The 12,604-nt window shown below is 57.3% G+C and overlaps 1 protein-coding gene across 1 annotated transcript in view; it reads left to right on the forward strand.

The window, feature by feature from the left end:
- Positions 1 to 10,285: 10,285 nt before the first annotated feature.
- NPEPL1 (aminopeptidase like 1) overlaps positions 10,286 to 12,604 on the forward strand; it is a 21,454-nt gene continuing 19,135 nt past the window's right edge. The window contains exons 1-3 of the mRNA XM_059407311.1: positions 10,286 to 10,466; positions 10,915 to 11,100; positions 11,523 to 11,693. Of these exons, the coding sequence (XP_059263294.1) occupies positions 10,317 to 10,466; positions 10,915 to 11,100; positions 11,523 to 11,693 (507 nt within the window). The 5' untranslated portion in view covers positions 10,286 to 10,316. The remainder of the gene's footprint in view (positions 10,467 to 10,914; positions 11,101 to 11,522; positions 11,694 to 12,604) is intronic.

Below are 12,604 nucleotides of genomic sequence, written 5' to 3' on the forward strand. Positions count from 1 at the left end.
TGCTTGTGGACGGACTGATCTGTCTGCTTTCCAGCATACAAAAGGGAAACTGTCTGCCGAAAAGGCAGACAACTACTTTTCTTATGAAAATGTATGCTTCCTATACCTACCCAGAAACACTTGGGAGATCTTCAAGTAAAATGTAGTCCGTGTGCCTTGCTGAGAAATCCTACTACAGCCAGGCTCCGGGAGACTGGAATTTCTAAGTGACTTTAGATGTTTCCTGTTCCGTTACACCGAACACTTCAGGGATGGTCTTTGCCAGCTAAACCCAGAGCCAGGCCCACGCTTTCACCAGGAACGTGCCCGCCTCTGGGCTCCTCCTCAGGGACCAGGGTGGGTCTTTGTCACCTAAGCATCGCTGTTCACGTCATCCAGGTGTGATGGCATCTGTCTTCGTGTCCTTAAACCCCAGCGTCCGCTCCGCGGGAGAGGACTTGCCCGGGAGTCACTGTGGCAAGCCAGGCATTCTGTCCTGTGAGGCACCTGCTGCCCAAGGAGGTCATTGACCTTCCTGTTGGTGAACTACACGGAGCGGGCGGCCTTCTGTTGTGCTCGCTCCTTGCTTTTTTGGCTAGAAATTCTATCTCCCCAATTTGTTCAAAGCCCACTGGCTCTGTCCAAGTATCGAACCCGCCCCTCAAAGGATAGACACTTGCCGCAGGCTTCAAGAACATTCTGACCAGTGATGACCTTGAAGGAGCCCTCCACCCTGGATGTCACAGCCGTGTAAGTGGCGATGCGTGTGAGCGCACTGTGGGCTCTGGGGGGCGGGGGGGGGGCCTCCTGAGCGGTCACCTAGGGCGTCAGGTTTCCAGATGAATGTTTGGTGGCTCCCTCTGGAAATGGCACTGCAGGTGTGTGCAGATAGCAGGGCGCGACGAAGGCTCGGTCCTGGCCCTCGCTTGCGACCGGCCCAGAGGCACAGGAGCGTGGGCCCAGAGACGCAGGAGCGTGGGCCGTGGGGTGGTTCCTCCCGGAGGCCCGCACTGACGGAGGAGGCGGGCTGGTAGAGACGTGTCCTGCTGAATCCAGTGCACCTCCTCGAAGAGCTCTGATCAGCACCCAAGGTGGGAGCGACCTGAGGTTCCTCCTGGTCTCTCCTCGCTGCCACAAAACAACTCAATTGCCTGGTATAATTTGTGGGTAAACTCGGTGGGATGGCGAGTTATTCTAACATGCTGGCTTAACTTTGGCCATCGGGCTCCCTTAGTCTAGTCAAAACCTGTGGGGGCCAGATGGAGAGGTCTGGGTAATGTCTTCACAGGAGGGATGTCTGGTAGTCGGGAGCACAGGGGACAGGACAGGGCTGCAGGGGAACCACCGGACCGATCAGTTATTGTGAGTTTCCGTTGTCTCCTAGGATTTGGGGAGGCAAACTTCTTCGTTTGATCTTGGCTGCAAGTGAAACAGCGGCGTGCGTATGTACAAACGTGGGATTCAAATTGTCTACCTGTACGTGTGTGTGTGTGTGTGTGTGTGTGTGTGTGAGCCCTTAGCATCTCCTCTCTCCAGATTCCCTTGACCACCCAGATGCCACCTCTGACCTGTTCCCTGATGTCTCCGTTTCATTTGTTTTGAAATGGAGGGCAGGGGCGGGTGTGGGGGTGAACTCACATGGACTGCGGGCGGGCACACGCAGAGACTGCGGCTCGCCTAAAAGCGTCCCGGACTTGGGACTCGGAGTTAGGGGACATCCGCTGGGTCTCCTGTGCTCCTTGCCCAACCGCACACCACCCTCCCCATCATTCTACCGTCTCCGGCCAGACCTTCCCCGCACCTCCCTCCAGCGGACATTCCACAGAGTCATATGGCAGAAACTTGAGCACAATTATCTGGTCAGTTGAGGCAAAAGAAAATAATCATTTGTCCAATTGTCCCAATTAGCTCTCTGGACTGTCCTGAATGCTCAGGATAATTGCGTGGGCCTCGCGTTCAGCTCTGTGAACTGGCTAAAACGGATCATGGAAACGAGACTCCGTTCAGTACAACGTACATTTAAATTAGACTTCGTCAAAGTAGACCATTGGGTTTAGTGTTTTCTGTTTGTCAACTATTATTCTAAAATTGCTTTTAGCTAATCATCCCAATTCTGCCATTAGTAATCACTATTTCTCCCGTTTCATGGATGTAATGGAGGCGAAGATGGCTCTGGTTCGCGTCATTCGGCGTCCCTCGGAGGAAGTGCTGAGGGAAGCCCGTTTTTCTGACTTGGTGTGCCGACTCGGGACCCCACAACCGCCCTCCCTTTCCATCGCCGCTCCCCCAACCCCCGCGCCCCCACTCCCCACCGCGGCTGCCCCAGACGGGAAACCCGAGACCCGCCCCCAGGCTCGCTCTCGCTCTCGAGGCCACAGGACCAGGACCACCCAGGGCTGGAGCTAGAACCTTCGAGCTTCTCATTTCCAGACCAGTACTGTTGCCGCTTAGGCCACTTTAGTTGTTCATTTCTTTCCGTAAAATTAAATGACCTTCTTCCAGAGAGATTTAACGGTCGAGATGGGATGAGCTAAAGGCTCCTCAAGGACTTTGTTCCTTATTACGAAGAGTAGAGCAGACCGAGGCCGGGAGAGAGTTGCGACGGTGGCCCGTCATTATCCCTAGCTCAGTTGTCCGCGTGACTGCTCTGAAGAGATTGCTGCTGACTAATCCCACCGCCGGTCCGAAAGCGGCGACTCTTGGGTGACATGACGCGGCACGCGGACGTGTGCGGGGTGGCTGCTGACGGAAGGCGTGTGTGTGCATGTGTGTGTGCCCGGCGCGCTCCCCGACATGGAGAATGTCATTTTCAAGTTGTAAACAATAAAAAATAGGCTGGAGCAAAACTGATGGTACAATTGCCTGAGAATGTGGTACTTCATTTCCACACTATGCAATGGCTAGAAATTGATTTTTTTTTTTTTTTAATCCAATTAAGCCTCAAGGTTGGTTATCCATTTAAAAGGTCGGCTGAGTTAAACAATGACAGTACCTTCAGTTCATGCTAATAATTAAATTTACACAGAACTCGGCCACTTGCATTGTGCCTCGTGGAGGCGGGTGTCGTGTGTGTTGCACAAAAACGCGCCGCAAAAGCCCCCAGGGGTGGTGCCCACTCGCCAGCCAACCGGGACCCCTGCCCGGGACCCCGGCCCGGGGCAGCCCACCGCCTGGCCGCCGGCCCTGGCCCTCCTTCCCCTCGGGTTCCCACAGCCCGCCCTGGAGAGCCCTGGGCCCCAGCGGGCCTCCCACCCTGCCCTCCCTCCCACCCCTGGAGCCTCGGGACACAGAAAGTAACCTCGTCTAAAGAGGAAAAAAAAGAGGGGGCTCCTGGTGTGTGTGTACCCTTGGCGTATGCCCGGAACTCTTCGGTCTCGCGTGCTGCCGAGTTTATACCGTGGCAAGCAAGTCGTGTTTTAAAAATAGCCCTTTATGGTGCGAATTGACTCGGTGTTTCCCACGTGTTAAGAAAAAGACTCCAAAAAGACTTTTTATGGTTCTCCCAGGTGATGTTTAAGCGTTTGAGTTGATGAAGATGTTAGGAGACCCGGGACCCCGATTGGAAGGCTTTTTATTCTGTTTGGGTTATAATGTCACTTGAGTTTTGTAAATCGCTGAGTGGGGATAAGTGATCTTATTTCAAATCTAGCATTTTAACCTGCATTGTAATGTAAGGAAGGTCACTCCGATTCAGTACTTTCCGTCTGTAACTCTGAACCAACCTGGAAGATGGAACCTTCCAGATTTAGTGAGAAGAAAATATGTATGTATATTTCTGTGTGTGTGTGTGTGTGTATCGAATTTCCCTCTCAGGGTCCTTAAGAAAAACCAACAATTCCTGCTTAATGTTTCGTTCCCCCCCCGACCCCCACACCCACCCCCCGCCCCCCCGCTTACCTCATGCAGCTCAGCTGCCAAAAGCCTCTGCAACAGATTTGTGATTCTTTTTTACTTTTTAAAAGATCCGCGTTTAGATAATGCCGACAGATGTGTGGCTTTAAAAAGAGGGTGTTTCTGGAGAAAAGAATGCGACTCGGGTTTTTGAAGATGGACTCCTTTTCGAAGCTCTGGAGAGACAGGCTATTCAGGAGGATCCTGTGAGGGCAGGATTTCCTAAAGAAAAGATTCTCGATCCTCGTCCAGCTTTGCGCCTCCTTCTGCTCTTCTGTGCACCTTCACTTCCGCACACTGAGTCGCCGCCAGGAACACGGAACCACCTCGGGCCGGTTAATCACCTCTCTCCCTCCCCCCTTCCCACAGCCGCCCCCACGCCGAGGCCCCGATTTTCCACACCGCCCTTGAAAACTTCCGCAGCTGCAGGAGTGATTTTGCTGGTGCTCAGAAGCCAACAAGAATTTGGTCCCCAAGACAAGGAGGGTTATTCCCGTCCGACAAGGTGGGCTTCTGGGAAGAAAATTTAGGCTGCCAGAGCGGCAGGCGACTGCCCAGGGCAACTAGCTCAGCCCCTCGTTTTATGGAAAAGTCCAAAAACTGATGTGGGAAGAAACGCTTTTTGTTGTTAATAAGTGGTTTCTGCAGCACATTTTTATTAACAGTGTTCTCTCATCGCGCTGATATCAGAAGGTAAAAAGCGCTCTAGATGAAATCACAGAATGTGCTTTTCAAGCCAAGTGCGAAAGATTACATGCAGTGTGCCGTCTTTTGTACCGAGTGCGCATAAAACGCGGTTTTTCAAAAAAAAAAAAAAAAACCCAGGAAAGATAAACCCAAACCTGAGAAAAACGGTGACCTCCAGGAGAATGAATGGAAAAGGATTAGAAGGGACAGGGGACCCCTTTGAGCATTCCTTCCTGCGGTTTCAACTGTTGAGCCACAGAAGTGTATCTCTTCTAAAAAAGAAAATGTTTAAAGAAAAAAAAAAAAAAGAAAGAAAAAGGAAAAAAGCCAGCAAGCCACTCAGTTCAGGACAAACAGAAACATAGGACTCTAGGTAGGTATCAGACCGTACAAAGGCGAAGTAAGTGTTAAGTATCCCGGTGGGATCATTCCCCGAACAAGCAGAACGAGCAGACTCTGGACTGCAAGGCGGTGGGTTTGGGGTTGCGAGTGGAAGCTGTCAGGAGAGACCAGCCGAGGATCCACAGGAGGGTGATGGGGAACTCAGGTTCTCAGCGTGGGAGAAGGAAGAACCCACATGGGGTAGGACCCGTGAGGAAGAGCCCAGCAGCACGGGCGTCGACTCCAAGGAACCACACGCACACATGACACTCCTCGGAAAGCATCAGAGACAGCGACCGCCCAGGAGTGCAGAGCGCGCACTGCACAGGCAGAACTGGATTTCCAGATGGAAGTCTAAGCAGCCGTGCCCCATCCCCGCCCGACCGCAAGGAGACCAGGGCTCCTGTGAGGCCTGCCCAACTCTCGCTACAGGGCCAGGAAGGGGCAGAGTGAGCCCGGGGACCATCTTACTGTTCCAGGGAGGATCGCGGTCCTCAGAGGCCGATAGGAACATGTGAGAAGGACACGGGTGCCGGCCTGGTAAGGCCCTGGCTGGCCCGAGTGGGGCCAGGGACCACGAAAGAGCCAAACGCAGGGAAAGAACTGGAGAGCCCACAGCCACCGCCCACTGTGACACCCACCCGTCTTCAGGTTCATCCTGCGTGCCCACCGTCGTGAAATTCTCTCTTAGAAATGAAGCTCTGCGCCTTCCTTCTTGCCCGGGACCCCACAGATGATGTGAGTCCTTCCAGGGGGTGAGGGGAGGCAGGAGGTCTGGAAGGGTTGATCAGCTAGAAAGTCAGCCTCTTGCAAGCAGTACTAGACCTGGGCAGCCGTCCTTAGCAGCTGCAAAAGCTTCCAGGGAGAGGTCAGGAGAAGGCAGGGCCTGAGTCTGCATGGGTTTTGAAGAGGAGACTGAGCTGAACACCATTAACTATGAGGGGGTGACGGCCCTTTGCCGTTTGAGATCAGGCCGATCCCGCTTGAACCAAAAAGCCAGTCACGGGAGACACGTGGGTGCCGTGGCTCCTGGTGAGATACGGTGGCAAACACGACGTGTTTAACCTGAATCTAATCACAAGGAAACAATCCCAACGAATCCAGACTGCGGGACTTTCTACGCCACCCGTCAATGTCAGGAAGGACAAAGGCAGGGATTGTTCTGGATTCAAGGAGACCAAAGAGACTTGACAGCCAAGCGGAACGCCTGGTCCTTATTTAGATTCTGGGTTTTCAAAAGGCCATGAAGGACACTTTGGGGACAGTCAAACAAATTGCAATGTGGACTGTGTATTCGATAATCATATTGTTTGGATGTTAATTTTCTTTGGGTATGATCGGGGTATGTGATTATGTGTGGGATGGTGTCCGTGTTCCTAAGAGATAGATACACGCTGAGGTATTTAAGGTTAGAGTGTATGTAACTAAGTTTAAACTGCAGGAAAAAAATATATGTACGCACACACACAGACACACCGACATCTGATATCGGTAAAGGGTATACAAGACTTTGTTATAGTCGTTTTTCAGCGTTTCCATAAGTTAATGCATTTTTCAAAAAAGTTTCTAGAGAAATGTGCTTCTCACGGCAATGGGTTCCTTTCCAACCGTCCAGGGAGCATTTAGCATGACTCTTCTGGGTGGCAGGCCAGACGCAATTCACAAATTATAGCCGAGGTGCACCCCCTGATGTGGCGAGGGAAGGCGCCGATCTCCCCTGCACAGGCCTTGTCCCGGGAGCTCGTGCAGGGGTCTCGCCTGCCTGTCCCCTGGGGGCTCACCTCCAGGCCAGCTGCTCCACGGAGGGGGACAGCGGGAGCTCGGGGAGCGGAGCCTGCCTCCTCCCGCTCCGGGCAGGTGCAGTGGCAGATCACTGTCCACTGGGAATGAACCCTACCGTGATCTCCCGTTAGTTGCGACAGAGGCACCTCCACTGGCTTTGTTGCCCACAAGGTCAAGTTCAAACTCTGCGGCTCGGCGTCCTTCCCATGCACACTTCATGTGTGCACGTGAGTGTGTGACTGGTCCAAACGCACGATGCTCTTTAGAACTGTGGACCACTCCCTTGTCAGGGATCAGACTGTCCTGGACCCCGGGACTTGTCCTCAGATAGCTCAATCCAAGCTCTTCTCCCCGGGACTGGCTTGCTGAGGCTTTTTGCTGTCTTTGCTCCCGCGGCCATTGTATCCCCAAAAGCCTGACCTGGCCTGGAGCTCTTAGAAACGGATATTCAACAAACAGATACTGAATAAAGGAACGAGTGAAAATACCAGGAAGCAGCCACAAGTGCTCCAAGGGAATGAGTGTTTCTCACATCAGAATCATGGGCCCGAGCATCTCGAGGCAATCGGTGTGCGCAGACAGTAGAGGAGATGTTTCTCCTGGCTGGAAATTAATAGATACGTACACGTTTCCTGCACCCAGGGCCATCTTGCACGACATGAGCTTGAAAGTGTGTTCTAGAATGTGAACTGTACCAGAAGCTTCCTAATAAGTCCTGGGGACTTCGTGCGGATTCCTCCCAGTTTTTAAAGCCGTGTTCCTCAAATGCTAAGTCTGAACGCCCGGTTGAATGCGGAATGAACCGCACCTCGTCAAAATCAGAAGTGACTTCTTGGGTTGCAGGAAAGATCTGGTAAGTTGTTTTGAAATTTCTTTCTTTCTTTCTTTCTTTTCTTTTTTAAAAGAAAATTATATTGAGGTGGATTTTTCATTGACAGTGAAATACATCCTGAGCTGTGGATTAAGACCTTCATAAAAACTTATCTAGACAAAGTGCTGCCTGGCTTATTTGTGTTGGAGTCTCCGAGGTCTGCAGGGCAAAGGGGAAAGTACTTTCCTGGAATATATTTGTATCTGTCACAAGCTACATCTTGAGGAAATTGGCAGGCGTTCGAAGTGGAAAACTCCTCAGCGTTCTGTTTGGTTTGGATTTCTTTGACTCGGGGGTGGGGGGGTGGGGAGGGGGTGCTAAGAACTAAAATCAGAACTATTTGCTTTTAACAAGCATCTAACATTTCCTTTGCTTTGTGCAGCATGAGTGTTCGATAAATGCTGGCTGGGCTGAGTCATCTCCTCCATCCCTCCGTGGGGTCGTGGGGGTTAGTTGGTCTGTTGTCACACAGGGAAGAATTCTGAAAGGAAAGAATCTCCAGAATGATCTCTCTACCAACCATTTCTCTCCCCTCCGGCAACTCCCTGTGCTCAAACCCGCCAGACCTGGCTTGCTAAAATGCGTCTCGGCTCCTTCCCCAGCAAGCACAAGTCTGTGGAGTGAATTCCCAGTTTGCGATCCCCCACAGCCCGCCCCTCGCCTGTTCTCTGGGACCCTGCGTTCTTACCCACAGGATTCGGAGCCCTGTGGACACGCCGGGTCTCTGCGGTCTCTGCGCTCCTCCCGGGCCCCTCCCTCGCCCTGTGTGTCTGTGGAAGTCCTGTTTCACCCTTCAGGGCCCCGCTCCCACCCCTCACCCTCTGAGGGCATCCCCCGCGCCCCACCCCACGGCTGGAGTGCCCTGGGCCTGTCTGCAGCGTATTTGCAAACAGAAGAAAGAGTGATAGATCTTCATACACGCTCTTGCTCTTCGCTCTTCGTACCCTTTACAAATGTGTGAAAACATTCAGCTGCTGTAAAAATCTTTTGAAGAAAATAAGATCCAATTAGCGTTGACTTTCATGTTGGGAAAGCTGTGGGTTTTCGAAGGGATTCCTCTCACTCATTCAGCGGCCAGGTTTTTGGCACCTGCTCTATGCTAGACCCTGCAGAAGAAAGGGGACACAAGCCTTGCCTTCAGAATGCTGAAGCTCTCTGGCCCCAGGGCATGTTGTCGAGCACCCATCTTGCAGCCGGGACCCGGGTTCAGGACCGAGGGGGAGACACAGGTGTGGCCGGGGAAGACAAAGCTCTGGCCCCCGGGGGGGCTGCAAGTCAGGGAGTGGGGGAGGGGTGCTGGGAAGTCCATGCCTTTGGAAAAGCCTTGGATGCCGTGCCCAGGAGTTGGCAGTGCTGGTTTTTTTTAAGGCTGGGAATGAAAAAGAAACTCGAAAGGAGAACGGTGGCGCATGGAAGTAGCCAGAGGTGACAGAGGGGGGTACCAACAGGCCCTTGAGCAATCAGGATGTGGGCAGGATCTTTATTTTTAAATGGGTCCTGGTGGGGCTTCCTCAATTGGGTCATGGCTCGCCAAGGGCACACCCGCCACCCACCGGTGCCCCCTCTGCCCTCACCCAGGGCCCCCCCACCACCCACCACATGCCCCAGCACCCTCCGGTCGCCCTCCTTCACTAGCCTTCCCTCCTCCTCCGTGGCAGTTGGCTCCGGTGCTGCCCTCTCCTCTGGCTCTGTGTCCCCTCCCCTCTCCCCAGGCCGGTGGGAGGCTGCAGGGGGCAGCACGCACCCACTGGGGCCAGATGGTCCTTCCTAGAATGGGGAGGGAGGGGGGCAGGGCCACTGGACAAGGGGATGCCCGAGTTTCTGATCAGCCATCCCAGGAGCAGTAACCTGGGTGGGAACCCGCATCCTGAGCCGGGACTCAAGTCCAGGCCTACGGTAGTGAGGACCCGATCGGCGGCAGGGAACCCATTAAATGAAGAGGAAGGGGCTGTGGATGTGCCCAGTGTGCCGGGGCAGCCCATCCAAACCTGACAGGCGGCTGCGGGTGTGGTGAGGGCACAGCCTGTCAGTGTGGGGGTCACCGAGGACCACCGGGCAGCTGGGCCCACTGGGCTCCTGCAGACAGTGGTCTGGTGAGGGCCACAGGGGTGGAACCCCGGTTGGGCCTGGGGCCGCTCAGCACCTGCTGGAGGTCAGGGCCACCAGTGTCTGCGGGGGCTGGGGACCAGGGCCCCTTCCTGCAAAGGCTGTCTGGAGAGCTGTTTCCTCACTCTGTAGGCAGGGCCCGCCCGGGGAACCTGTGGGGCGTGGGGCCTGCCTGGGCCTGGCCAGGGCTTGCCAGGCTTTGGGGCCTGCCCAGGGCTTGGGGCCTGTCGGGTTTGGGGCCTGCCCCGGAGATCGGGGCCTGCCCAGGGCCTGGAGCCTGCCGGCTCTGGGGCCTACCCGGGGCCTGGGCCTGGTCTGCCGCTCGGGAGCCTGCCGGCTCGGGCCTGCGGGTCAGGGCCTGCCCCGGGGAGGTTGGGGGGGTGTGGGCCGGGGCTCGGCCGGGGTCAGGGCGGCCCGCTCCGCCCCGCCGGCCCGGCGCCCCCTCGCGCCCCGGGCGGGCCCTGCACGTCTCGCGAGCGGCCCGGAGCGGCGGGGGAGGCGGGGCCGGGCGGCCGGGCAGGGCCGGGGCGGCGCCGAGGCCGGGCCGGAGCGGAGCCCGAGCGGAGCGGGGCGGGGGGCGGGGGGGGGGGGGGGGGGGGGGGGGGCGGGCCGGCGGAAGATGGCGAACGTGGGGCTGCAGTTCCAGGCCAGCGCCGGGGACGCGGACCCGCAGAGCCGGCCGCTGCTGGTGCTCGGGCAGCTGCACCACCTGCACCGCGTGCCCTGGAGCTACGTCCGCGGGAAGCTGCAGCCCCGGGTCACCGAGGAGGTGAGCGGGCCGCGCGGCCGCCCCGAGGCCCCGCCCGGACCCCGTGGGGGCGCGAGGCCAGCCCGGGGCGGTGCGGGGGGGGGGCCCGGGAGCCGCCCCCAGGCTCTGCCTTCCAGGGCCCGCGCGGCCCCTGCGGGGGGGCGCCGGCCGCCAGCTCCCGGAAGCCCTCCCGGCGGCACCCGGGGTCGCAGCGTGTGAAGCCCGGCGGCCCCCAGCCTGGCCTTTGAAATCCGCACGGCTTAATCGCACAAGGGTGGACCAGTGCCCGCAGACACACTCGCTGAGCTGCGGCGAGAGGCCACACATCTTAATCACCGCCCGTGGGTGCCCCGGGGACGCTGCAGCCGAGGCCTGTCGGCCGGCCAGCGAGCGCATGCAGGGCCCGGCTGCCGGCGTGCGGGCTGGTGAAGTCCCGCGTCTGTGTCTCCTCTCTCCCCTTCCCGTCCAGCTCTGGCAGGCTGCTCTAAGCACGCTCAACCCCAACCCAACGGACAGCTGTCCCCTGTACCTGAACTGTGCCACCGTGGCCGCCCTGCCCTCCAGGGTCAGCCGGCACAACAGCCCCTCGGCCGCCCACTTCGTCACCCGACTGGTGCGCACCTGCCTGCCACCTGGAACCCAGCGGTGCATTCTGGTGAGTGCCCGGGGCCGCCCTCGCATCGTGGGGAGCGTGTGTCCCCGTCGCTCAGCCCCGGTGCCGGCACAGCACCCCGGCTCATGGGACCTCCGAGTAGACGTGCTGCCACAACCCATGACATCATAAGCCCTGCTTACAGATAGGGAAACTGAGGTCGAGGGACCAGGCCATTTTCCCCAGGTCAGTCTTGGTGGTAGATCTGAGACCCAGACCCAGATATCCTGAGCCCGTGCCCCTCCACATCCTGCTTTCCCGTCTTGGAGGCCGTCTGCACCAGGTAGCACACGTTTTCTTTCTCCCGCCGTGAGAGGTGGCTCCGGGAACGTCCCCGTGTGGGCTCTGTTGGGGCCCTAGCTCTTCCCTGGGTGTGGTTCCCGCGGGGCTGCCCCTGCTCAGGGCTCTGCCCCTCTGTGCTGCAGATGGTCTGCGAGCGGTCCGATGCCTTCGCCTCTGCCTGCGCCCTGGCCCGGGCCTTCCCGCTCTTCACCCACCGCTCCGGGGCTGCGCGGCGCACGGAGAAGAAGACGGTGACGGTGGAGTTTTTCCTGGTGGGACAAGACAACGGGCCTGTGGAGGTGTCCACTTTGCAAGTGGGTGTCCAGATGTTCGCCCCGTGTCCCCGGCCAGCATGCGCTGCAGCCGCTGGAAGGGGGGGTGGGCAGCGGTCTCTGTGCCTTCCCGACCCAGGTAGCCGGCCCCTCCCTCGGGGTGGGACTCCTTGTCAGGATTCAGGTGGTCTTTACTGGGCACGGACCCAGTGCCGGGCCCTCTCCTGTTTTAGCCTGAGCATCCTCTCCGCGCGTGTGTCCGTTCCCCTTTGTGGTGCACTTTTACGTGTTGTTTCGTTGGATCTTCAGAATAATCCTTTGAGGCCAGCAAGGCTGGGAGGGACTCCAGGCTAGGAGTCCTGGTCTGGGCTGAGTGTGCAAGTGTCCCAGACCCCATGGCCATGGCCTCACCCTCTCCACCCCCCCCCCGACCCGGGCTGTCCCTCCCCCCCCCCCCCCCCCCCCCGCTGTCCCACGCCAGCACCCCTCACCTCCTCCACCTGGATTCTTCGCTCTGGAAGCAGAGCACATGCTTCCGGCCCTACCATCGTGCAACGGCTCCTCTCCTGGCATTGATCTCCAGACTTTGAAAAAACACGGTCTAATTGCTTTGCCTTTCTTAACTCTCTTTCTCCCTCAGCCCACCAAAACCGAGTTTCCGCCCCGCATCCTGACATTGTTTTTTAGGGCCTTGTCTGCTGGATTTGACTACTTGTCATCCCTCTGGAAGGGTCTGCCCGGCCCAGAGTCCTGCGTCCTTCCCTTGGCCCTACAGCCTGCCGCCTCTCCATCCCCGTCCCTAGTGCTCCCACACTCCACCCTCGTTTTGTCTTCTCTGCGTTCTCCGAGCGCCTGCGGGCTCCATCCCACCGACGGGCACCGACGACCATTGTCCCCTCTAGCTGCAGAGCTTTCTTGCTGAGTTCCAGACCTGAGCACACCCGGGACTGCCC

This window comes from Mustela nigripes, chromosome 7, assembly GCF_022355385.1.
Source record: "Mustela nigripes isolate SB6536 chromosome 7, MUSNIG.SB6536, whole genome shotgun sequence".
NCBI classification, from domain to species: domain Eukaryota; kingdom Metazoa; phylum Chordata; class Mammalia; order Carnivora; family Mustelidae; genus Mustela; species Mustela nigripes.